This window comes from Musca vetustissima, unplaced genomic scaffold (assembly GCF_032173495.1).
Source record: "Musca vetustissima isolate MV318-11 ecotype Yass unplaced genomic scaffold, APGP_CSIRO_Mvet_v1 utg22665, whole genome shotgun sequence".
NCBI classification, from domain to species: Eukaryota; Metazoa; Arthropoda; class Insecta; order Diptera; family Muscidae; genus Musca; species Musca vetustissima.
Window position 1 is genome coordinate 24,875 of NW_026885520.1, and position 25,845 is coordinate 50,719.

The following is a 25,845-nucleotide window of genomic DNA, read 5'->3' on the forward strand; positions in this document are numbered from 1 at the left end:
TGTTTTGGTGCTGATGTGGTTGTTGTTGTGGCAGTTGCTTACTACTTGTTTAGATATATGTTATGGCCAATCAATTCTTGTTTGCCTGATAGATGATCTGTGAGATACAAGTGCAATACAAATAAATTCCGAAACAACGTTAAATGCTAAGAACATGTGTGGCTTGACAAAAAAGTGAGATTTTTCCCCTAAAGATATTGTCATGTGGATAAGAGGTAAAATTTTATGAGATTCAAGCAAATAGGAGGTCTGTAAAAAAGTATTCTAATTTTCAAAGGCAAAAAACCGAAGAAAAATTTTTGGTTCTCGTCGTGGTTTTTTTTAAAAAAAACTTTTTTCCAAGGCGTGATTTTTAAAAAATATTTTTTTCAAGGTATGAATTTTTAAAGAATATGTTTTCCAAGACGTGAATTTGTAAATAATATTTTTTAATTTTACACGAAGCTTAGCACACATCATTCTAGACTAAATCCAGTAACCTGTACCAAAATTCGTGCAAACCGAAAGATATATAGGGATTTTGGTGCACCAGTTACATAAAATCGGACGAAAATATATATGGGAGCTATATCTAAATCTGAACCGATTTTCACAAAACTAAACACATTCTAGACTCTCAAGATATAGAAATCGGAAGATATATAGGGACTTTGGTGCACTATCTCCATAAAATCGGACGAAACTATATAAGAAAACTATATCTAAATCTGGATCAATTTTCACGAAACTCAACAAACATCATTCTAGATTGAATTGAGTACACTATGCCAAATTTCGTGCAAATCAAAACATATATAGGGACTTTGGTGCACCAATTACCTTAAATCGGATGAATATATATATGGGAGCTATATCTAAATCTGCGCCGATTTTCACGAAACATTGCACATATCATTCTAGACATAATTCAATACGCTATACCAAATTTCGTGGTGCACCATTTACATAAAATCGGTCGAAACTATATATGGGAGCTATATCTAAATCTAAACCGATTTTCACGAAACTTGGCACACATCATTCTGCACCTAAGTCAGTACTCTGTGCCAAATTTCGTGCAAATCGAAAGATATAGAGGGACTTTGGTGCCCCATTTGTCTTAAATCGGACGAAACTATATATGGGAGCTATATGTAAATCTGAACCTATTTTCTCGAAACTTGGCATACATCATTCTGGACCTAATTCAGTACTCTGTGCCAAATTTCGTGCAAATCAAAAGATATAGAGGGACTTTGGTGCCTCATTTACCTTAAATCGGACGAAAATATATATGGGAGCTATATCTAAATCTGAACCGATTTTTCCCAATTTCAATAGGGTTCGTCCTTGGGCCGAATAAGTGAATTGTGCCAAATTTCATCCAAATCGGATCATAAATACGACCTTTACTTTGTTCACAAAAATACATGGACGGACGGACGGACATACGGACATGCGTAAATCGACTCAGAAAGTGATTCTATGCATATTCTCAAAAAGAAACCATGTGTCTATGTCGTTTCCTTTTGCCTGTTACAAACATATGCACAAAGACATAATACCCTGTACCACAGTGTGGTGAAGGGTATAATGAAGAAGCGAATTGGGCCAAAGAATAAGCATGCCTGTTTTGAAAAAGATCGGTCAATATTTAGCGGGTCAAATTGACCCTGACTTTACTCCTGAAGAATATAGAGCCGAGAAGTTAATAGTTTATCCAAGAGGAGTGATTGGCCCTTAAATTGATACCAATTATATTGTCGTATGTACACGGATGTGGGAGCTATACGTAAATATTTACAGGTACTTACGTATACAGATATTATTTAATAAACCATTACCACACTAGAGGGCGGAAATATAGCGCGGATCGCTTTGAAATGTTCCATGAGGTTCCAGTTATGGTCAAGAACAACGCCTATAATTTTCGGTGATGATCAGATAATTATTTTGGGAAGAAGTGGACCGAAAACTTACCTTTTGTGTTTTTTTTTCGATTCGATCTATAGGTTACTATTATAAGCCGAACATCACAACACAACCCACGGTGAAGGGAATGTGGACAAGTAATTAGAAGGGATGTACTGAATATTGGTAATATTCGGAAAATATGTCAGTGTAAGGAAGAGGTGCTGTTGACCTCTAATCGGTAAAGAGGGTGCAACTATCACGAAATATTACCCAGTCTCGGAATAGAAATCCGCAAAAAAAATAAAGTTCTGTGGTAGTTGTGTAGGGTATCGTATGGTCGGCCCCGTCCGACTATACTGCTCCGCTCACTGGTTTAAAAAATAAGTTTTTCAAAGAAAGGATTTTTTAATTTTTTCAAGTCCTGATTTTTGTAAAGATTTTTTTGTGACTTATCGAGGCGTTGATTTTTGAAAAATATTTTAAAGGCTCATCAAGGGGATAAGGATATTTAAAAAAAATTCTGTGTTTTTGCTTTTTCAAGGCTTGGCAAAGTGTGAATGATTTTTAAGAAATGACACAGTGTTTTGAACTTTTAAAATCGCAGGAAGTATTATCTCTCTCTCTTTCTCTCTATAGAGTGAGAGAGTGCTTGTATGATTTTCTTGGTTTATATTTCCGCGTTTGTTTCTTAAGTCTTTCGTATTGCTCATTGTACTCTCAAATATTTCAGTTTTCTAAACTACCAAAATCCAACGGATATATGTGGTTATTATAACAACAATTCAAATTTTGTATTTCCCTTCAATGTAAATGCACTCATCCATGGATAGGAAAACCGCCAACCATTCCGCACAGTTGTAACCCAGTAAATTATGCAAATAATATGGAAAAAGTTCTAATAATTACAAAGTAATTACATTTTTAAACTTCAAAAACGTACAAATATCTCAACAATGTTTTTTGAATGCTCGAGGCGTTCTAATTACAAAGGTGAATATGTATATGTTTTCAAGTTAAATTCAAATGCCTCTTCGTATGTCTAACTTGTATGAGAAGATGCTCTGTCTGTGTTGGACAGCACAAAGTGTGAATATGAAATATTCAAGACACTGACCTAGACTCTTGATGTACGTAGAAAAACGTTAAGGAAACGTAGAATTATTAGCAATCAAAGAAATATGAAGTTTAATTGAATTTATTCCATTGTGTTGGGGATTTGAATTGGCAGCATCAGCATCATTTGGAATTAGGTTGAACCGTTGCAAACACAGTAACTGACTTATTACCACAAATATCGTTCGGTAGTTAACGATCTATGGAATGAAAATCGTGATTTATACCATTCATGATGTTATTGAGGGTAACACATTGTAACCTTGTAAAGAAAAGTAAGGAGAATGTGTGTTTGTGCTAAATCTGAACTGAATGTAAACAAGTGAAAAAGCGTTAAGTTCGGCCGGGCCGAACTTTGATTGCCCTCCACCATAGGAATATTGACAGTTAAGTGAAATGAAAATATTGGGAACATACCAAAAAAATCAGATTTAGATATAGCTCCCATATAGAGTTTCGTCAGATATTATGTATAGAGCCCACCAAAGACCCAAAGTTAAGCCGATTAAGACAAAATTTTGCACAACGTACTCAAGTTACTATAACATAACATGTGTAAAGTTTTCTTGAAATCTGTTCAGATTTGGATATAGCTCCCATATATATTATCGTCCGATTTTATGCAAATGATGCACCAAGGATCCAAAATATGACCGATAGCAACAACATATACTGAAATTAGTATTACCTATCCTGTGACAACTTTCTTTGAAATCGATTCATATTTGGATATAGCTTGCATATATTATAAGCAAATGGTGCACCAAACTCCTCATGTTTGTCAGATTGACATAGATTGACGTAGTTGCATTTTGTAGAAGTACACACATAGCTCAACGGATGTCCGAATGTTTTTTGCTTGAAATAGATTGATCTAAGACAGTTCATATTTAGATAAGGACAACATATCCTTTTTTTCAAGGACCAAAAATGAGATGTATGTTAGGATGCATCTGTTTAATATACCCATAGTGGGGAAGGGTATTATAAAGTCGACCTCGTCCGATTTCATTACTTTCCTCACTGGTTTAGTTTTGTATCTAAATACCTTCATCAAACGCTAAATATTAAATCGGTGGGTGCTTTTATATAGGGACTAGGCCTAAATGCTGGCCGATAAAACCTGACCTTCTAGTTTTTTACCTCCATATCATCCAAAGGAAGATTAATTACAACAGGTAGATAAATTGTATAAACGGACAATTTCGAGTACAGGATATCTCCCATACTATTGTGGAATACGGGTATATGAAGGCAATCCCAAAACGCAGAACAAATCAGTTAACTATTTTAATATAAAAAATAGGGGTTTATATGGGGACTACCCATAAAATGGTGCGAATATTAATAATTTTTGGTAGGTAGATTTGTTACTATATACGACTACAAAATACCAAATTACAGCGAATTCGGTTGAAAACCGCGCTCAAGAACCCCAAAGTACCGAAAATTGGAGGGCACCCTTATATGGGGGCTACCCAAAAAAATGGACCTATATTTATAATTTTTAGTGGAGAGATTTTCTACGTAAAAAGAACTCAAAGTACCAAATTTCAGAGGATTCGGTTGAAAAACGGGCTCAATAACTCCAAAATACCGAAAATTGGGTGTACCCTTACATGAGGGCATCCCGAAAAAATGGACCTATGTTTATAATTGTTTGTGGAGATTTGATATTGATTTGATACCCAATAAGAACTCAAAGTACTAAATTACAGCCAATTCGATGAAAAAATCCGGTCAAACCCCCCCAAAATCTGAAAATTGGGAGGTACCGTTATATGGGGGCTACCAGAAAAAGTGGACCTCTATTTATAATTTTTAGTGGAGATATTTGGTACCCAAAAAGGACCCATTTTACCAAATTTCAGCGAATTCGATTGAAAAACGCGATCAAGAACCCCAAGATACTGAAAATTTGGGGGTACCCTTATATGGGAGCTATGCCTAAACATGGACCGATAGAGCCCATCTTCGAACGTGACCTGCCTGCAGACAAAAGACGACTCTATGCAAAGTTTTGGCGTTCTATCTCAATTCGTTTAGTCGCTAGAGTGATTACAACAGACAGACGGACATGCTTAGATCGTCATAGAATTTTACGCTGATCAAGAATATATATACTTTATAGGATTGGAAATGATTATTTCGATGCGTTACAAACGGGAAAAACAAAACTAATATACCCTCTATACTATGGTGGAGGGTATAAAAAAAGAAATTCATTCATGACAAAATGCATTAAAGAGTCATAAAACAAAGAAAGTTAGATGGACGTTCATGTTAAGTTTTAGAAAATAGTCACTTCTTGTGTGCGATCCAAAGTGCAGTATAAATATAATAAGTTAAATACAATTTCAAAACATAATTATGTATTACCAGAAGAAATACGAATCGGCATATTATCTAATATTGCATTAAAATTATTAAAATTTTATTATTATTTCATATTTATTATTTAATGTTTTATTTAAAATATAAATCATATAAAATGTTTTTCTTTAAAAAATAAATAATATTATAAAAAATTAATAAATAAAATATCTGTTTTTTTTTTTCGTTCAAAATAAATAACAAAAATTTAAAATTAAAACCATCTACGCCTTATATTGATCCAAACAATAACCGGTAATTTGATCCGATATACAATCGAAAACATCAAATGCCAAATCACAGCTTTCACCCTTTTCCGGTAATTGACGACGATCCACGTGATATTTATTGGTGACAGCACGCAAACACAAATTCACCGAACGCAGGGTGGCCATAAAGAAGCCATGTTCATTGACACCGCCCGAATAGAAATCCACCAAACCGTCCAATGTAGGCCAACCATTTTTGTCAATGGCATTATTTTTGGCATAAACACAATGTAATAGACACTGGAATATAAAAACAAAACATAAATGAGAGGGGGTTAAGAGGGGATTAAGAGAAACAGCAATATTAACAAATTATTAAAAATCATTTAATTTATTATCTGACTTTATAAACAAATGAAATACACGTTGGGAAAATTGTAAGGCATTGTGTTTAAAAATTTTGCATCTTTTAAAAATATTTTATTTTCAATATTTAATTGCACTAGTCAACAGAAGATCAGAGAAATACTAATACAAAAACTTACGCCTTGATAAGTCTTTACGAGTTGTTAAGCCTTGAAAAATATTCTTTAAAAAATCTACGCCTTGATAAGCCTTTGAAAAAAATATTCTTTAAAAAATCTACGCCTTGATAAGCCTTTGAAAAAAATATTCTTTAAAAAATCTACACCTTGGTAAGCCTTGGAAAAAATATTCTTTAAAAAATCTACGCATTGATAAGCCTTTGAAAAAAATATTCTTTAAAAAATCCACGCCTTGACAAGCCTTGGAAAAAAATATTCTTTAAAAAATCTACGCCTTGACAAGCCTTGGAAAAAAATATTCTTTAAAAAATCTACGCCTTGACAAGCCTTGGAAAAAAATATTCTTTAAAAAATCTACGCCTTGACAAGCCTTGGAAAAAATATTCTTTAAAAAATCTACGCCTTGACAAGCCTTGGAAAAAAATATTCTTTAGTGAGCGGTATAGTCGGACGGGGTCGATCATATGATACCATACACAACTTCCACGAAAATCTAACTGTTTATGGTTCTATATTTAGAGCTTTGCCAATATTTCGCGATCTAATTCTAATATTCAAATATTCTGTAGACGGGGACTGTACTTGTCCAGATTCTCTTTACCGTGGGTTATGTTGTGATGTTGGGCTTTTAATTGTAGCCTATGGGTCGAATCGAATAAAACACAAAAAAATAAGTTTTTGGTCCACTACATCCCAAAACTATTATCTGATCATCACCGAAAATTATAGGCGTTGTCCTGGACCATAACTGGATTCGAATGGAAAATTTCAAAGCGATCAGCGCTATATTTTTGCCCTCTAGTGTGATAATGGGTTACTAAATAATATCTGAATACGTAAGCACCTGTAAATATTTACGTGTAACTCCCACATCTGAGTACATACGACCATATAATTGGTATCAATATAAAGGTCAACCACTCCTCTTCAACATACGGCCAACTTCTCCGGTCTAGGTCCTTCAGGAGCAAATATATACGCCATAGAATACAAATTTTGTAATTTTTCACACAAAAGTCAGGGTCCCTTTGACCCGCTAAATATTGACCAATCCTTATCAAAATAGGCACGCTTATTCTTTGGCCCAATCCCCTTCTCCATGTAAAATTTCGCGATGTTCGGGCCGAAAACAAAATTAAGTATTTGGTCCATTTCATCCCTTAAATATTAACCGATCTTTATCAAAAACAATAGGGGTCTTCATTGGTCAGAACCCATCCTACATGCAAAATTTCGTGAAGATTGCTCCATAACTGTGGCCTGTATCGTGTTTACAAATTATAAGTGACAGACGGACGGACGGACACACATGTCTAGATCGACTCAGCTAGTCGAGATATGACGATCGGTATATTTAAAGGTGGGTCTAGGACCAATATTTCGCGGCATTACAAACTCTTGGGGTTGCTCAAAGCTATAATACCCTGACAACATAGTTGTGTAGGGTATAAAAATCTGCGCCTTGATAAGACTTGAAAAAATATTCTTTAAAAAATCTACGCCTTGATAAGACTTGGAAAAATATTCTTTAAAAAATCTACACCTTGATAAGCCTTGGAAAAAAATATTCTTTAAAAAATCTACGCCTTGATAAGCCGTGGAAAAAAATATTCTCTAAAAAATCTACGCCTTGATAAGCCTTGGAAAAAGATATTCTTTAAAAAATCTACACCTTGATAAGCCTTGGAAAAAATATTCTTTAAAAAATCTACGCCTAGACTAGCCTTGGAAAAAAATGTTCTTTAAAAAATCTACGCCTTGATAAACCTTGGAAAAAAATATTCTTTAAAAAATCTACACCTTGATAAACCTTGGAAAAAACCAGTGAGCGGAGCAGTATAGTCGGACGGGGCCGACCATACGATACCCTACACAACTACCACGGAACTCAAATTTTCTGCGGATGTATATTCCGAGCTGGGCAATATTTCGTGATATTTGCACCCTCTTACCCGATTAGAGGTAAACAGCACCTCTTCCTTACACTGACATATTTCCCGAATATTACTAGTATTCAGTACAGCTATTGTCCTTACACTGACATATTTTTCGAATATTACGAGTATTCAGTACTGCTATTGTCCAGATTCCCTTCACCGTGGGATGTGTTGTGATGTTCGGCTTTCATTTGTAGTCTATAGATCGACTCGAAAATAACACAAACAATTAAGTATTCGGTCCACTTCATTCCAAAATTATTATCTGGTCATCACCGAAAATTATAGGCGTTGTCCTTGACCATAACTGAAACCTCATGGAACATTTCAAAGCGATCAGCGCTATAGTTACCCTCTGTAGAGTGATAATGGGTTACTAAATAATATACGAATACGGAGATACCTGTAAATATTTAGGTGTAACTCCCACATCCGAGCACATACAACAATATAATTGGTATTAATTTAAAGGTCAACCACTCCTCTTGGATATAATATAAACTTTTCGGGTCTATGTCCTTCAGGGGTAAATATATATGCTATAGAATACAAATTTTGTCACACAAAAGTCAGGGTCCATTTGACCCGCTAAATATTGACCGATCTTTATGAAAACAGGCATGCTTATTCTTTGGTCTGATCCCCTTCTCCATGGAAAATTTCACGATGTTCGCGCCACTATTGCGGCCTCTGGAGCGACCAGAAAAACGGACAAAAATTTAGTATTTGGTCCATTTCATCCCCTAAATATTAACCGATCTTTCCCAAAAACAATAGGGGTCTTCATTGGCCAGAACCCATCATACATGCAAAATTTCGTGAAGATTGGTCCATAACTGTGGCCTGTATCGTGTTTACAAATTATAATGGACAGACGGACGGACGGACGGACACACATGTCTAGATCGACTCAGCTAGTCGAGATATGACGATTGGTATACTTAAAGGTGGGTCTAGGACCAATATTTCGCGGCGTTACAAACTTTTGGGGCTGCACAAAGCTATAATACCCTGACAACATAGTTCTGTAGGGTATAAATATTCTTTAAAAAATATACGCCTTGATTAACCTTGGAAAAAAATATTCTTTAAAAAATCTACGCCTTGATAAGCCTTGGAAAAAAATATTCTTTAAAAAATCTACGCCTTGATAAGCCTTGGAAAAAAATATTCTTTAAAAAATCTACGCCTTGATAAGCCTTGTAATACATTTTTTACAAAAAATATTCGCATCGATAAAAAAATGGAAACAACTACGTTATTGTAGCTTAGTGTAAAATTATTAGTTTGTATTTTTAAACAATCTGTTGTGAATATAGTTAATAAATTTGATTTTAATTTTTATTTTCAGATAAAGATGGAACCCTGACTTTGTATTTGATTTTTGGTTGCGTGCCTGTAATACGTTTCGTCTCTTCTCTTTTGTTCTTTTGGGTTATAATTGTTTGTTTAGCTCATTCTAACACGAAGGTGATGATGAATTTCGTTATGCTAAAACTAATCGTCTAATTGTGTCTACTTTTAGAATTCATAGATTTTCAACTCTAAGAAATATTCATAATTAAATTATTCTCATTTTATAAATGTATAAACAAAGAAGATAAAGTTATAAAATTTCTCATGCTCAGGTCAAAAGTTCTTCATTTTGTTTTTTGTTTTGCATTGGATTTTTAGATAAATCTTAATTATCTATATTAATGCTACTGTTAATAATTTAATAAAATTGTTTTTGTTGTTGTTTTGATTAAATAATTATATGAACATGTTTCTCCCTCTCTTCAATCAAAACAAATAAAATAATTTTATTATTAATCGCATTCTAACAAGCCAACTGACGTTAATCATCATTTAACTAAAAATAATTAAATGTTATGTCAAATTCAATAAAGAATAAATTTGGAAATCTATAAATATATTTATTTAGCGACAACAACATATTTAGACTACCACAATTGTTTCCATACAAAACACTATAATTAGCAAAGAATGTCCAAAGTCATTAATCATATTTTTTTTAATTTTGAGGTTTTTTTAATCGAAAGCTTGATTTTTTAGAAATACTAAAGAGAGAAGAAATAATTTTTTTTCATTGTTTATCAAGGTGTGGATATTTTAAAGAATATTTTTTCCAAAGGCTTATCAAGGCATGGATTTTTTAAAGAATATTTTTCCAAGGGCTTATCAGGCGTGGATTTTTTAAAGAATATTTTTCCAAAGGCTTATCAAGTCGTGGATTTTTTAAAGAATATTTTTTTCAAAGGCTTATCAAGGCGTGGATTTTTTAAAGAATATTTTTTTCAAAGGCTTATCAAGGCGTGGATTTTTTAAAGAATATTTTTTTCAAAGGCTTATCAAGGCGTGGATTTTTTAAAGAATATTTTTTTTAAAGGCTTATCACGGCGTGGATTTTTTAAAGAATATTTTTTTCCAAAGGCTTATCAAGGCGTGGATTTTTTAAAGAATATTTTTTTCAAAGGCTTATCAAGGCGTGGATTTTTTAAAGAATATTTTTTTCAAAGGCTTATCAAGGCGTGGATTTTTTAAAGAATATTTTTTTCAAAGGCTTATCAAGGCGTGGATTTTTTAAAGAATATTTTTTTCAAAGGCTTATCAAGGCGTGGATTTTTTAAAGAATATTTTTTTCAAAGGCTTATCAAGGCGTGGATTTTTTAAAGAATATTTTTTTCAAAGACTTATCAAGGCGTGGATTTTTTAACGAGTATTTTTTTCAAAGGCTTATCAAGGTGTGGATTTTTTAAAGAATATTTTTTTCAAAGGCTTATCAAGGCGTGGATTTTTTAAAGAATATTTTTTTAAAGGCTTATCAAGGCGTAGATTTTTTAAAGAATTTTTTTTCAAAGGCTTATCAAGGCGTGGATTTTTTAAAGAATATTTTTTTCAAAGGCTTATCAAGGCGTGGATTTTTTAAAGAATATTTTTTCAAAGGCTTATCAAGGCGTGGATTTTTTAAAGAATATTTTTTTCAAAGGCTTATCAAGGCGTGGATTTTTTAACGAATATTTTTTTCAAAGGCTTATCAAGGCGTGGATTTTTTAACGAATATTTTTTTCAAAGGCTTATCAAGGCGTGGATTTTTTAACGAATATTTTTTTCAAAGGCTTATCAAGGCGTGGATTTTTTAACGAATATTTTTTTCAAAGGCTTATCAAGGCGTGGATTTTTTAAGGAATATTTTTTTCAAAGGCTTATCAAGGCGTGGATTTTTTAAAGAATATTTTTTAAAAGGCTTATCAAGGCGTGAATTTTTTAAGGAATATTTTTTTCAAAGGCTTATCAAGGCGTGGATTTTTTAAAGAATATTTTTTTCAAAGGCTTATCAAGGCGTGGATTTTTTTAAAAGAATATTTTTTTCAAAGGCTTATCAAGGCGTGGATTTTTTAAAGAATATTTTTTTCAAAGGCTTATCAAGGCGTGGATTTTTTAAAGAATATTTTTTTTTCAATGGCTTATCAAGGCGTGGATTTTTTAAAGAATATTTTTTGTTCAAAGGCTTATCAAGGCGTGGATTTGTTAAAGAATATTTTTTTCAAAGGCTTATCAAGGCGTGGATTTGTTAAAGAATATTTTTTCAAAGGCCACTTGTTTTATTAACCACGTTTATACTTTTTTAATTGTTTGTTATTCTAAAGATAACTTAGATTAACCACGTTTATACTTGTTTTAATTGTTTGTTAAGAAGGAATTCTAAAAATATATGACCTAGAAGACCTTCTATAAATAGAGATATGAAATATTCTATACGTAAAAGCCGTCCTCTTTGTAAATCGGCAGCATCATTTGTCCATGACATTCCAATACAATAACTTACAATTGTCCAGATCAAGATCATGGTCTTTGTTCTTTTGTTAAACAGTTGGGCTCATAAGTTAGCTCGACTATGCAAATTCAGAAGATAAACCATTTCATGCGGTAATTTATATTGAATATTAACAAAACAAATTTCCATTGTTATTGATATGAATTGGGCGTATATTTTGAACTCGATTCGACTTATCAATGCTGAAAATATTTCTAAGAAGTTATATCGATATAAATATCTAATAGTATGGGCTTAAGATATCACAACTTCATCATCATTGCGTCAGGTTTGACAAGCAGAAAATCAAACAGTAATCAAAAATGGTAAGCTGATTATTTCAACATCATCAAGTACCCTTGAATAAAATATAATATTTTCTTGCATTTATAGAAATTCCTTATTGTAACAATGGCTTTGGTAGCCACCGTTGTGATGGCTGATGTTTCCGAATTGGCTTATGATTATCATGCTTCGGTCCCCATGGAAACTTATTTCGAACCCGTAATTTCAGCTAATAGCTATCTACCACCACCACCAGCCGCATCGGCACCCGTCGAAACATATGCTCCAGAAGAAAATAATCTTAATAGCTATCTTCCACCAGTTGGTGCATCTGCTCCAGCACCAGAATATTATGCTCCTCCAGCTACCAATACAAACGGTTATCTACCTCCCAAGGCTTCAGCATCAATTCCCATGGAAACATATGCTGCTCCTGCTGTAAACAACAATGAATATCTTCCTCCTGTTCCCTCAGTACCAGTACCCATGGACACATACACTCTTCCCGAAGTTAACTACAATGGTTATCTTCCACCAGTTTCTTCCAATACTGAAATTTCATATGCTACTCCCATAGCTGAGAGTGCTCCCGTTGATGGTACTTACAGTGAAGCTGTAAATGAGCCATCTTCTACAGTTGATGACTCTGCTGCTGCTGGCACAGAATTCGGTGATGATGGTTATCGTTATAAGACTGTCCGTCGTCGTATTTATCGTAAACGTTTGTAGACATGCATTTATTTTTCATAGGTATATCCAAAGATTTGTTAGTATAATTTAGTAATAATAAAACAATTTTAGAAATTATTATTTTTTGACTTTCTAATTATTCGGAAATGTTTTTTGCTAGCACTGATGACTTCTGAAGATCACAGAGATAAAAAAATGTAATACAAGATAAGTATTTTAGTAAAATAATACCACTGAGGTCTTCTGAAGAAAGAAGACTAATGAGGTCTTCTAAAGATATACGACCAACAGGGTCTTCTAGAGAAAACAGACAACAGAGGTCTTCTGGGGACCACTTCTAGAGATAGAAGACCATGTCCTTTGTCCTTGGAGATAGGAGACCGGTGAGATCTTCTATAGGTTGAAGGTCATAGAGGTCTTCTGAAGATAAAATATCACTGAAGTCTTCAGAATTTAGAATATAACTGAGATATTCTAGAGAAAGTAGAGAACTGAGCTCTATGAGGAGGGAAACAACTGAGATCTTCTATTTTAGAAGATCTTCATTTAGAATACCACTAAAATATTACATGGTTAGGAAACAACTTCTATAGTAGAGTAGAGCACAGAGATATTCTTTACATTTCTATAGGCCACTAAAGGTCACTAAATCTTCTACACATATAAGAAAGAAAATCGTTGAGGTATCCCATGGCCATAAAGTAATTGTCTTCTTAGAGCACTAAAGATTGAGTACCACTAGATGATCAATCAGGTCTTATACGAAAATAAGATCACTGACCACTTTTATAGTTAAACGACCACTCCATCTAATACCTGCCCTACAATGGGTCAATGTCTTGAAATCTTGTAAATTTTTTTTGAAGCGAAACTTTGTACAACGTCCTTAGATTATGTCCGAAAGTGGGAACCGGGTGCGGCCTACGTTAGAGGATGCAGCGGCTATACAAGCCACACACATATGATGACCAGGAAATGTTACACGAAGAATGGGCAATACTTAGCGGGCAGTAAATATGTTCGAATATGTTCCATGAAGTCGTGGCCGACTTATGTCAACAATAATCAAAATAACAAAGTGTGATTTTTATACCCTCCACCATAGTATGGAGGTGAATGATCGCCATAGTATGGAGGTGATGATCACAACGGACCTAACCGGTCTCAGAGTGTTGCAGTCACACATGTGACTGCACATCCCCAAACCTAACCTAACCTAGTATGGAGGGTATATTAATTTTGTTATTCCGTTTGTAACTCATCGAAATATTCATTCCCGACCCTATAAAGTATATATATTCTTGATCAGGGTAAAATTCTAAGACGATCTAGCCATGTCCGTCCGTCTGTTGTAATCACGCTATCTCCTGAAGGAATGGAGATAGGGTGCTGAAATTTTGCATAGGTTTGTTTTTTGTCTGCAGGCAGGTCAAGTTCGATGATGGGATATATCGGTCCACGTTTAGGCATAGCTCCCATATAACAGTACCCCCAATTTTCGGTATTTTGGGGTTCTTTTCAACCGTTTTTCAACCGAATACATTGGGTTCTTATTGGGTACTAAATGTCTCAACAAAAAATTATAAATATAGGTCCACTTTTTCTTGTAGCCCCCATATAACGGTTTCTCCTAATTTTCAGTATTTTGAGGGTTTTAATCATATTTTTCCAACGAATAGGCTGTAATTTAGTATTTTGAGTTCTTAATAGGTACCAAATCTCTCCACAGAAAATTATTAATAAAGGTTCATTTTTTCGGATAGCCCCCGTATAAAGGTACCCCCAATTTTCGGTATTTTGGGGTTCTTGAGCGCGTTTTTTAGCCGAATTCGCTGAAATTTGGTACTTTCAGTTCTTATTAAGTAGCAAATCTCCCCACTAAAAATTATAAATATCGGTCCATATTTTGGGATAGCACCCCTATTAGGGTACACCCCAATTTTCGGTATTTTGGGTGTTTTGGTCGCATTTGTCGACCGAATTGGCTGTAATTTGGTACTTTAAGTTCTTATTGGGTACCAAATCTCCCTACTAAAAATTATAAATATAGGTCCATTTTTTCGGATAACCCCCATATAAGGATACTTCCAATTTTCGGTATTTTGGGGTTCTTGAGCGCGTTTTTCAACCGAATTCGCTGATATTTGGTTTTTTGTAGTCTTATATGGTAACGAATCTCACTACCAAAAAATTTTAATATTCACCCCCTTATTGGGGTCGTCCCCATATAACCCCTTTTTTTGTATTAAAATAGTTATATTCTTTGTTCCGTGTTTGGGTTTGGTTCTAAGACTCTGTTGTAATCATTTAATCTGCTTAAGATACGAAAAAAACTTGAACATAAGTTTCGATAATTAACCTTATATATATATATATATATATATTCATATATATGAAGGAGGTGCCAGAAGGGGTGGACCGATATTCCCCATGTTCGAACATGAAATAGTTTTGGAAGAAATTAAAAGATGGGCAAAGTTGGGATGAAATAAAAATTTTCTGAAACACATTTGGTCCAAAGAAACATGGGGTCTAGGACTAATATTTGGAACCATAATCGGTTTGTAGAAATTTCGGTATAGGTACACTTTTTGGTATGTTCCCTATATTTTTATTTCAAGTACCTGTCAGTATATCTATGGTGTAGGGTATCAAAAGTTCGGCCCGGCCGAACTTAACGCTTTTTCACTTGTTGAATTACACTTTGAAAATGCCAAATTGTTATTATTCAGAATTATTCGCTATATCAAAGATCATGTTGAGTAAAAAAATCGGATGAATATCACTGATACACTCTGATAATCTGTACAAGTTGCTCTCTTCGTAATAAGGTGTGAGTTAATTGAAAACCTAAAACGCATTTTTTGCAAAATCGACTGTTTTGATTTATGCCGGTCTTGCAGCAAATCAGTGATATGTGATGGGAAGACCAATACATTTACACACTAAAGGCAATTATGACGAAAACTTAAATCAGAGTCGAAATTAATTGCGCTGAATTTTAAAATCTAGTCTAATATGTGTAGGGTATCATGTACTAATCGATCCTCTCCAACGTCGTTCTTATTTCTTGTTATATTATTTTTATGTGGGTCACATTATTACTATTCTTTTAGTTTTTCTATTCAAAACTATTCTTATTAAAATCCAATAAATGCCTCAAATATGAATATCAACATATCATCGGAAAATAAACAACAAACAATCGTGGATTTTTTTATCAGTTTTTATTCACGTTTCGTATTTAACACTCTTAATGATGCATTAGTAAAATTTGCATAAATCACTCGATGCTGAATAAAATCTAAATTCATAGAGGAAATAATTCAATAAATGTTGATATATCTCAATAACTATAAAAGTGGCAATTTGCATTTATTTGATTTGGTGAATAACGATACAAAATTAGTCGACCATGATACAAATGTTACAGTTCGAAATTGTGAGGTGACTGGGGCAGACATAGATTATTTTTTGTTAGATTTTAAACAAAATTCTAATACTGTTATTCAGATATTGTGATACTGTTATTCAGATCAATGAGTTTTAGAGAAATATAGAGAGGTATCATTTGTTTTTAGTTTAGTTTTTATATCAGAAGTTATTTAGATTTGTTTTATACATATAAATAAAATATATAAATTATATATCGTACTAGCTGAACGATTGGGGCTTCGCTGCCCACACTAAAGTTATTAACATTGGATAGTTAACGTCGAAATCTCATTGTAGGTATTTCGTAGTGTAATATCAGTAATAATATCGTAGCAGCCGGTCTATGTATTAGTATAATTGATTCTATTCTATAGATTACAAATACATTTTTAAATAATCTTTGAATAACGGTGGTAGTATTAAAAGCAAATTTAGCTTGACTTTTCTAATCAGTTGTAATAGTACCATACACAAATATATTTTCTCCAATATTTACATGTTTCTCATTAATCGTTCCAAGGCCACTAAAATCCTTCATTTACGTTACAGCAATTTTTTATGTCTGTATTCTCAAATAATTCTCCATGATATGATTGGGATTCCTTCCTCACTCCGATTAATATCGCTTATATACAGGGTTGCCCATATTCGACGGACCCATGTTTTTTTTTTTAAATCAAAGAAAAAAAATAAAAATTTGGCGGTTGGCAATGTTAATCATTTAATTTGTTCCAAGTAGATTTGTTTACATCAATTTTTGAATATGATATCTCTCAAACGGCCGCCTCTGGCGTTGATGGCGTATTGCGCCCTTTTTACTGCATTTTCCATCGTTTTTGCCAACATTTCGGCCGGAATAGCGGCTATTTCTTCACGAATGTTGTCCTTGAGCTCTTCTACGGTCCTTGGCTTGTTAACGTAAACCTTTGACTTCAAATTTCCCCACAAGAAGAAGTCAAGCGGCGTCAAATCGATTGTTATGCGACTTGTGTGCGGTGGAGCGCCGTCTTGTTGAAACAAGAACTGCCTCATACGCTTTCGACGAATAATTTTCATCACAAAATTGGTCATCATGTCGCGATAACGCTCCTGATTGATGGTAACAGCATGACCATTTTAATTTTGGAAGAAAAACGGTCCAATGACCGTTTTCGCACTAACGCCGCACCAAACTGTGACTTTTTCGTCATGAAGAGGCACTTCTTGAATCTCCTGAGGATTTTCAGTGGCGTAAAAACGGCAATTTTGCTTATTTACGGCCCCATTCAATGTGAAATGGGCTTCATCGTACATGATAATTTTGTTCCAAAATTGCTCGCCATCTTCGGCCATTTCGATGACTCTTTGGGCCCATTCCAATCGACGAGGCTTGTCCGCAGGCAACATTCTTTGTGTCAATTGAATTTTGTACGGGAACAAATGCAAATCAATGCGAATAATCCGTTGTTTAGTGGACCGAGCCATGCCCAACTGCTGAGAACGGCATTTTTGGGATGTTCTTGGGGACCTCTCAATACTGGCTCGTACGGCAGCGATATTCTCGGCCGATCTCCTTGGTAGACTTTTATATGGCCTCTTCGGATTAGAAAGAGCCTTACCAGTCGAAAATTTTTCGTATATACGCTTAATGGTGTTCTTAGAAGGCGCACTTCTCACATTTTTTAATGTTTTAAAAGCACGTTGAGTTTTCACAATTGACTTCTTCTGTTGAATGTAAATTTCAACTATTTCAGAGCGCTTGCGTGGCTTGTATTGGTTCATGGTAAAAATCTGCTTGGACTGACGCTTCAAACGCGGTGTGTCATTAAGCGATGTGACATCTCTGTCAAAAGTTATGGCGTTGCCAGATGGGTCCGTCGAATATGGGCAACCCTGTATGATCCTTGTTAAGTTTGAGTTGTGTATTTTTAATTTTTTTCACTGGCAAACAAAATTCACAATAATGCATTATCACATCATAATATTTTTACCGAACCTAGATATAGTATTGTTATTCTAAAGAAACCATGATCAAGTCCGAAGATAGGTTTTGTGGCGTTTGAGTAAGTCATTTCCTCTATACATCCTCGAAATATATCACCTATAATGATAAGCCACCACAGATTTCGGACTTTTATAACTTTTATTCCACAATCAGCATTTCTCTCCACAATCAGCATATTTAAGATATTCAAATATATGCATAGAAAATGAATATTAGTTCAGAGGTATGATTACTGTTGATGCTATAACTCCTCGCCATCGCGGAAGTTATAGCATCACGCAAAATTTTGGAAATTTATATAGCCTATATTATTTCCCTCGGATGACATGAATAAGTCTAGAAACAAAACATTCTTTATTTCCTACATGTAGATTTTTTAAATGCAGCGGAGGGTGCATTTCCACCGATCTAATCTCGCTCATATTTTTATGAATAATGTGTATTCACACCTACGATATACAGATAAATTTTGAAGGCGTTATCTGTAACTTTTACTAAGATAAACGCATATTACATGTCCAGAAAATTTGAGGTATGTTTACTATTGATGTTATAACTCCGCATCCACGCGGAATTTTAAAAGTTTATATAGCCTATGTTGCTTTCAGGGCATGCCCCGACATACAGTTTAAATCGCAATAAGATCTGTTCAGCGGTTTTGGTGTCTATCGGTAACATACAAACAAACAAATTGTTTTCCCTTACCTTACGAATGTATTCTCTCTACTTCTTGATTTTTAGTACCCGATATTATTTAGTATTAATTAACTAATTTTGTGTTAAATAAAATAAATATCTATATTATATTTCAGATTAGAAAAAAAATACTATCATATACTCACCCCAGCTATTCGTTTATCTTCAAACGGCACCAGGGTCGGATGATAAATACCATTTGTTAGATCGTCAACACGTGAAATGCCACTCATTAAACGGGCAACCCGTCTACGGGCGTTATCCTCCTCGGAAAAATATTCATATTGATTGTGATTATGATCTTGAAAATATGACTGTTCTTCCGGTATGCCGGTATTTTCGGACCAAGCTGCATCATGTGTGGACGCGGTCTCAGTGGTCTCCATATATTCGATATTATCATCATGTAGATTTATGGGTGGTTGGAATTTAGCCACTTCGTGTTTGAGTATGGAAAATGCCTCTGAAAAAAGGACATTTATGGACATTTTTATTATTTTATGCAATAAATGTAACTTTAATTTAAACATGGCAAATATGGTAACTATCTCAAAAAGAAGAAATTGAATTAAGCTGATACTTTTTCTGTATATAGATTTTATATCCCGATTTTATATCTCTTCTATTCTACTCCCTTTAATGATTATATGGGATATAAAGTAGACATACAAGTTAATGGGAGAGTGGTAAAGAATATATATATATATATATATATGGGCAATATTGCCAATTTTTTAATATTCCATTTTCAAAAAATCAGCTTTTTTGTTTTTGTGGCACATCAATGATTTTTGGTACACATATAGAGAAAAATGTTCTGACTCCGAAACCGTTCGCGATCAAATTTTTGGTTGATGCGCGCAAAAGATATCGAGGTTTTAATTTTGGGCATAAGAAAAAAATCTTAAAATTTTATATTAAATTATATTGACCAAAAACGTTGATATATATCTTCCTCCGTAAAATAAGAATATGAATATATTATAATAATCGCGAAAAAGTTGTACATCTTCGCGAAATATGAGAAAAATAATAAAAATATAGGAGATTACGTCAATATTTTCATTATATTAATGACATACACACACCTAAAAATTAATTTAAAAATATATACATAATCTAAACACCATGGTGAATCAAATGATATCAAAATCACACAAGTCCGTGTAGCGGTTTCTAAATCACAGCGACAACAAAACAACATATTGAGGAAAAATATTTGTTTTTAGTTCGAAAAAATAATGTCATCATATTTATTTTTTTAATTTTTTATACAAGAAAATTCAGAAAAAAATTTTGGGGTTATTCTGCTATTTTACCCGAATTTCGCCGAAAAATTGGCATATATAATAAAAATCACTTTCTGTGTATAAGTATACGCCTTGCGGATTATATCAAGACCCTTCCGATAAATCTTAGAATTCTATAAATAGGAATAAATCTTAAAATAAAATAATATTATGAAATATACATTTTAAATTGCGTCTAATTGCGCATGCGCATCAAATGATTTTGAGAATAACGCAAAATCATTTGATGCGCATGCGGTTTCCAGGAAGTACTGAAGTTTATCTTCCAATCCATATATATTTTGCGAAATTTCATTTGACGGCTAAGATGTGCCGCACGTTACATTGAAGTAGCCAAAAATACCGTAAAACGCGAATAATTTCCGAAAACTCCATATGCCATTAACGCGCATCCGATTTCGGTGTGCACCCTAAAAAAATACATCGATCTATACCGATTTCAATGTGGTCCATTAAGAACCATGGATGTGCCAGAACAATCTATTTTTGAGATAAATTGCGTACATCTCTCTTTCGGCTGAAGTTTTTAAAGTTCTCTTTTCGAAAAAGATCAAAATCCGTATAAGGTCATTTATTGAAGCGGAAATGATACACAGAAAACGCAAATAAATCCGCGATATTTTCAAAAACATTTTTTGCCAAATTTCGTGTTTTGGAAGGTCAGTTCCCGCCGTTCTAGTAGATGGATTTTCACGAAAAAGATTTTATATCATCCGAAACGTAAAAAACCTTATTGATCGCGGGTACCCATATCATTCAGTTGACAGATCTAAAAATTTGACCCGAAAAATAGGTTTTTTAGAAATTTGATCGCACAAAATTCGGACCTTCGGATGAGTATTACTCTGAAGCTGTGCATACTACATACACAAAACACATATCAAATTACGCAGATTCGCGACTACAAATATATTATAATCGATTTTTATAAATTCCTGTTGGCGTATTAAAGCTAGAAGTAACATTAAAAAAACACTCCAAATCGAGCTTCAAAATGTCAGCATCATTTAAAGGGGGATGCAGTTAAAATTTTGAAAAATGATACAAAGGGGGTGTAGGTGTTGGCTTCTAGTTTTATTTTGACACGAAGGCCGTGCAATGAGTGGCTTAGTCACAAATCAATAGAGAACATAAAAAAACTGGTTTGCCTCAACCTGTTTTTACACATTTTTTTACATTAAAGTAGACACAGCTTCCACCAAAATAAAGTTTGGAGGTCAATATCATGAACAGTTTGCAACGACAGATCAATTAACCCAAAACTATTCACTTTTTTTCATATACTTAAGTAGTTCTCGAGTTATAAAGGGGTGAACCTCCGCTTCAGCTATGTTAAAAAATTGGCAATATTGCCCATATATATATATATATATATATATATATTTGTTATGATAAATTATTGCCAAAGATCGTACGGGCAATAATGATTTGGGGAATGGGTATTTAAAGAAATTTGGGGTAACAAGTAGTCTAAAAAAGCTAAATTAAGCCCACTTCGGTCTCAACCTTCAAAATTATCCAAATGTGACGGTATCGTCATATGGATTCTGTTTCAAAAAATGGTCCTATATATATATATATATATATATATCTTTTCAGTAAATTCATATATAATTTCCTTTGCCATACGGTTGGCCATAAGAAGTACTAATATCAACACTTTATGATCGTTCCCTATGTTCGCCTAAAAGTATGCTTTGATTTTGATTTGCCCACTTGCAAATAGACTACGCAACTAACACAAGTCACATCATTTAGAAATGCAGTTTGGAATAATAGAAATCTAGAAAATCCGACAACTTATAACCTCAGCATTAAGGGTAATAAATTGAATATACAATTTGGTAGGATCATAAATGGTGGAGAGGCACGTGGTAGGGCGACGCTGCGATTAAGGAGATATGATGAACTAAACAAGGCCAATATAAATGTTCACGATTTCAAATTTCGACTTGTAACTTTGTATATAAGTATTTGAAGATTTAAAAAATATGAAATTGAATTGATATAATTTTATTTACAAATGCCTTCTACCTGCCTACCTGGCTGGTGCGAAGGATAACTTGCGAAGGGAGTAACCGATTCCATCCAAATATCGTAATATATCTTCCAAATTTAAAGTCCTTTTATTACCTCCCCCACTAAGGGACATCATTTCCAATTTTTATAAATCCAATATTAAGCGAATGGAATGTCCGATTTGATCCAAACTTTGCACATCATAATATCTTTATTTTGGCTACATCAAGTCCGAAAATGGGTTCGTTTCATTGATTATCTCCTTCTGGTACCTCCCCCAACAAGTGCCAAACTTTTTGAAAAACTTTGCAAATCGTAATACTTTTTCAAACATAAATCATGTATGAATATGGGACCCATCGATCCACTCCTTTTGTAGCTCCACCACAAACATTCAAACATATAAAATCGCGTTTTTCTTCGAATTGATTTCACATACATTCATGCTTGTGTTATCATATTCGCGAATCTGTGTGAAAATAGGTCAAAGATATATCGATACGCGAATAATATGCGTATTTTATCCAAAATCGATTGTGGAGGCACATCCGCGGTTCTTAACCGATCCTTTTAAAATAGGTGTCGTTTTGTGTATTTTCATAGGAGATTACTGAAATCAGATGCGCATAAAAATCACATGCACGTTGCGTGATTTTTAGCCATTTTTAGGGGTTTTGCATAGTAAAGTGCATCGAGCGGCACATTTCGGCCGCTAAACGAAACCTCGAAAAATTCATAATTATTGGAAGAGATTGATTCGGTTTATCCGAAAAACGCATGCGCATCAACTCATTTCAACTAATACGCGAATTGCATCCTTTTTAATGTCGATCATTTTCATATACGGTAACTGCAATATATTTGGTCGTTTTTAAAGTCAAAACTCTTAACAATAGAATCTACCGATATTTAACAATCATCTAAAAGAATTTGCAGAAGAAAGCGTGGTATATTTTAGAAGATTAAGGAAAACCCGTATCCTCTTAACCATACTAAAAAAATCGAAAATTCAAAAAACCTTTTTATTTTAATTCAAAAAATAATTTATTTTACTTTCCGATATCTTCATGCTACTATTTGTTTTTCGCGACCATTATACCGTATTTCAATGTGATTTGACAAGTATGCAAATAAAACAAATGTGTTTATCCATTTGTGAAGAAATTCGCGAATTACAACAAATAGGAATTCATTTAATTTATATTTGAAATACAAGATCGCTATAACTTTTGTGCGCAGCATCCGATTTAGTGAACGCGAACAGATTTCGAATCAGCATATTTTTCTTAACCTATGTACCAAAAATCATGAATGTGCTCGCAAAAAATTTTTTCAAAATTTTTTTAATGGAATTTTAAAAGAATTTTGTAATTTCCCATATACCTTATATAAAGCGAATAATAACAGCCTTACCTAAAATTCAACTAGCTCGTTCGACGTTCTTCACCACAAAAGTAGAACACATGTATTTATATGAATGTTACCAAAATACGTCGAACGTACAAAATTTCAAGTTGAAAATTTTCAACTTTGACAGAACGTATTTTTCATTTTTTTCTTTTGTTGAAAATAAAAACAAATCATTCAGGAAATTTGAAATTTCGAATGGAAACTAAAAAAATGTGGATTAATTTAATAAATTTTCAATTTTGTTTGCGGTTTGCATTATTTGCTTGAAGAGATGGATTCGACGTATTTGGGTAATACGGCCGTACACAACATTTTACCATAATGGGGAAGTTGAATATTTTTGTACGCCCCGTCGGATTTTAGGTAACGTTGTAAAATAATGTGTATTAACTCAGTAGACCTACGCAAACCATAAGCGGGTATACATCTCTCGGCAACACCGATCGAAACTTTTTTACTTGTTAGTAGTTTTTTTATATTTAAAGTAAAGGCATTCTTTTCGACGGAGGTCATGATTTCGATCATTGGAACATCCGAAACCAAAAATTCATTACTTGTTCACAAAAAATGGAAATGAAAGTGATTTTTTGAAAAATATCAAATTTTTGCACACAAATCATATTAGAAAATAAGGATTATCCTGGCTATAGGATATACATGATATATTTTCAATAGTTTTTGAGATTCTCCTAATATTAAAGGGACATTGTGGAATTAGTGTAGGTTAAAATTATATAAAAGCTTTTTTACTTGTTAGTAGTTTATATTTAAAGAAAAGGCATTCTTTTCAACGGAGGTCATGGAAAAATGGCGGACCTATGAAAGTGTTTTTTTTAAATGTCAAATTTTTGCACACAAATCATGTTAGAAAATAAGGATTATCTTGGTTATAGAATATACAGGAATAGGATATATTTTCAATAGCTTTTGAGATTTTTACTCCTAATTTTAAAAGGACATTTTGAAATTAGTGTAGGTTAAAATTATATAAAAAGCAAACAAAATAAAAAACAAAAATTCAGAATTTTTAAACCGAAAATGCGAGGTTTTCTTATAGAGGACACTGAACTTCTCTTCTTGATTTCTAAGTTTATTCTAGGATTTCATTCCAAATTTGCATAACATATGATGCGGTATACCGGCCTTTTATTTCTAATATCTCCCCACAAAGGGCCTAAATTTTTAAAACGTAAAATGTTTAGCTATGGAACTATGTATTTAAATTTTGCTTTTGTAATATTCAAACTTTTGTCATTTTTCTTACTCTTTATGTTTGCAACCATTACAAAGCTACATTACATTTATAGTATTATATATTTTAATATTTATAAAAAAAACAATTACCTTGTACCAATTTATTTTTCACTTCATCCTGACACTCCTTTATAAAGGTTTCCACTTTTCTTGCCGTTCGGGGAGGATTTAAGCAGCGTGTTTTCTGCAAAAGGTCAATAACACTTTGATCACAACATTGCAACAAAATGCACATATCCTTTCACTTGGTTTCTGTCATGGTTTATTAAAAACATAAAAAAGAAAGACTTAAGACACAAACACTCCATATACCTTATTATTTGCATCATAATAGTGATATCCTTGTATTTCTATAACATTTATCACCAAGAGTACCACAAACAACTTGGACACTTTCATTGTGGTTGAAAAAAACTAATAAAAAAACCCAACAATGTCACTAATAACAAACGTTATGAATTTCCCGACTGTTACCCAACCGTTGGTAACAACCAATTGTCTGCAAGGTCTTGCCGCAAATGAAAATGAAATTTTTACACATTTTCCTAGTGGATGTTGCAACACCAGTTGTAGTGTTTGGGGATACAATTTTAGTGCCTCCTTGATTGAGAGAAAAAAAAACTAGTTTTTTGTTGTTAATGAAAATCTTAAACTAATATTGCGTAGTAAAATCACATCTGCAGATGTTTGAATATTGAATTGGGTCGCAGTATAGTCATATATATAAATTGAAGCGTTTTTATAAATCAACCACAACAAAGTGAGGACATTTTTTATAAATATGTTATAAAGGAACACAACATGTCGTTTATTAAAAAATTGTGGAATTTAAAAAAAAAATATTTTTTTCCGGGACAACAATATTAAAAGCGGCT

At 33.3% G+C, this 25,845-nt stretch overlaps 1 protein-coding gene across 1 annotated transcript; it reads right to left on the reverse strand.

Annotated features, from left to right (window-relative positions):
• Positions 1–5,603: 5,603 nt before the first annotated feature.
• LOC133332776 (uncharacterized) lies at positions 5,604–25,369 on the reverse strand. The gene is made up of 4 exons (XM_061541151.1): positions 25,283–25,369; positions 25,061–25,154; positions 19,124–19,440; positions 5,604–5,888 (listed from the first exon to the last, which is right to left on the reverse strand). The coding sequence occupies exons 1-4, from the start codon at positions 25,367–25,369 to the stop codon at positions 5,604–5,606; spliced, it is 783 nt and encodes a 260-aa protein (XP_061397135.1).
• Between the last annotated feature and the right edge of the window lie 476 nt (positions 25,370–25,845).

What these genes read in the sequence shown, in the direction of transcription:
- LOC133332776 (XM_061541151.1), bottom strand. Translation starts at nt 25,369, where the DNA reads ATGAAAGTGTCCAAGTTGTTTGTGGTACTCTTGGTGATAAATGTTATA. An exon ending in ATTATGATGCAAATAATAAG is followed by an intron (nt 25,155 to 25,282) that starts GTATATGGAGTG and finishes GACCTTTTGCAG; the next exon opens with AAAACACGCTGCTTAAATCC. An exon ending in GAAAAATAAATTGGTACAAG is followed by an intron (nt 19,441 to 25,060) that starts GTAATTGTTTTT and finishes TCCTTTTTTCAG; the next exon opens with AGGCATTTTCCATACTCAAA.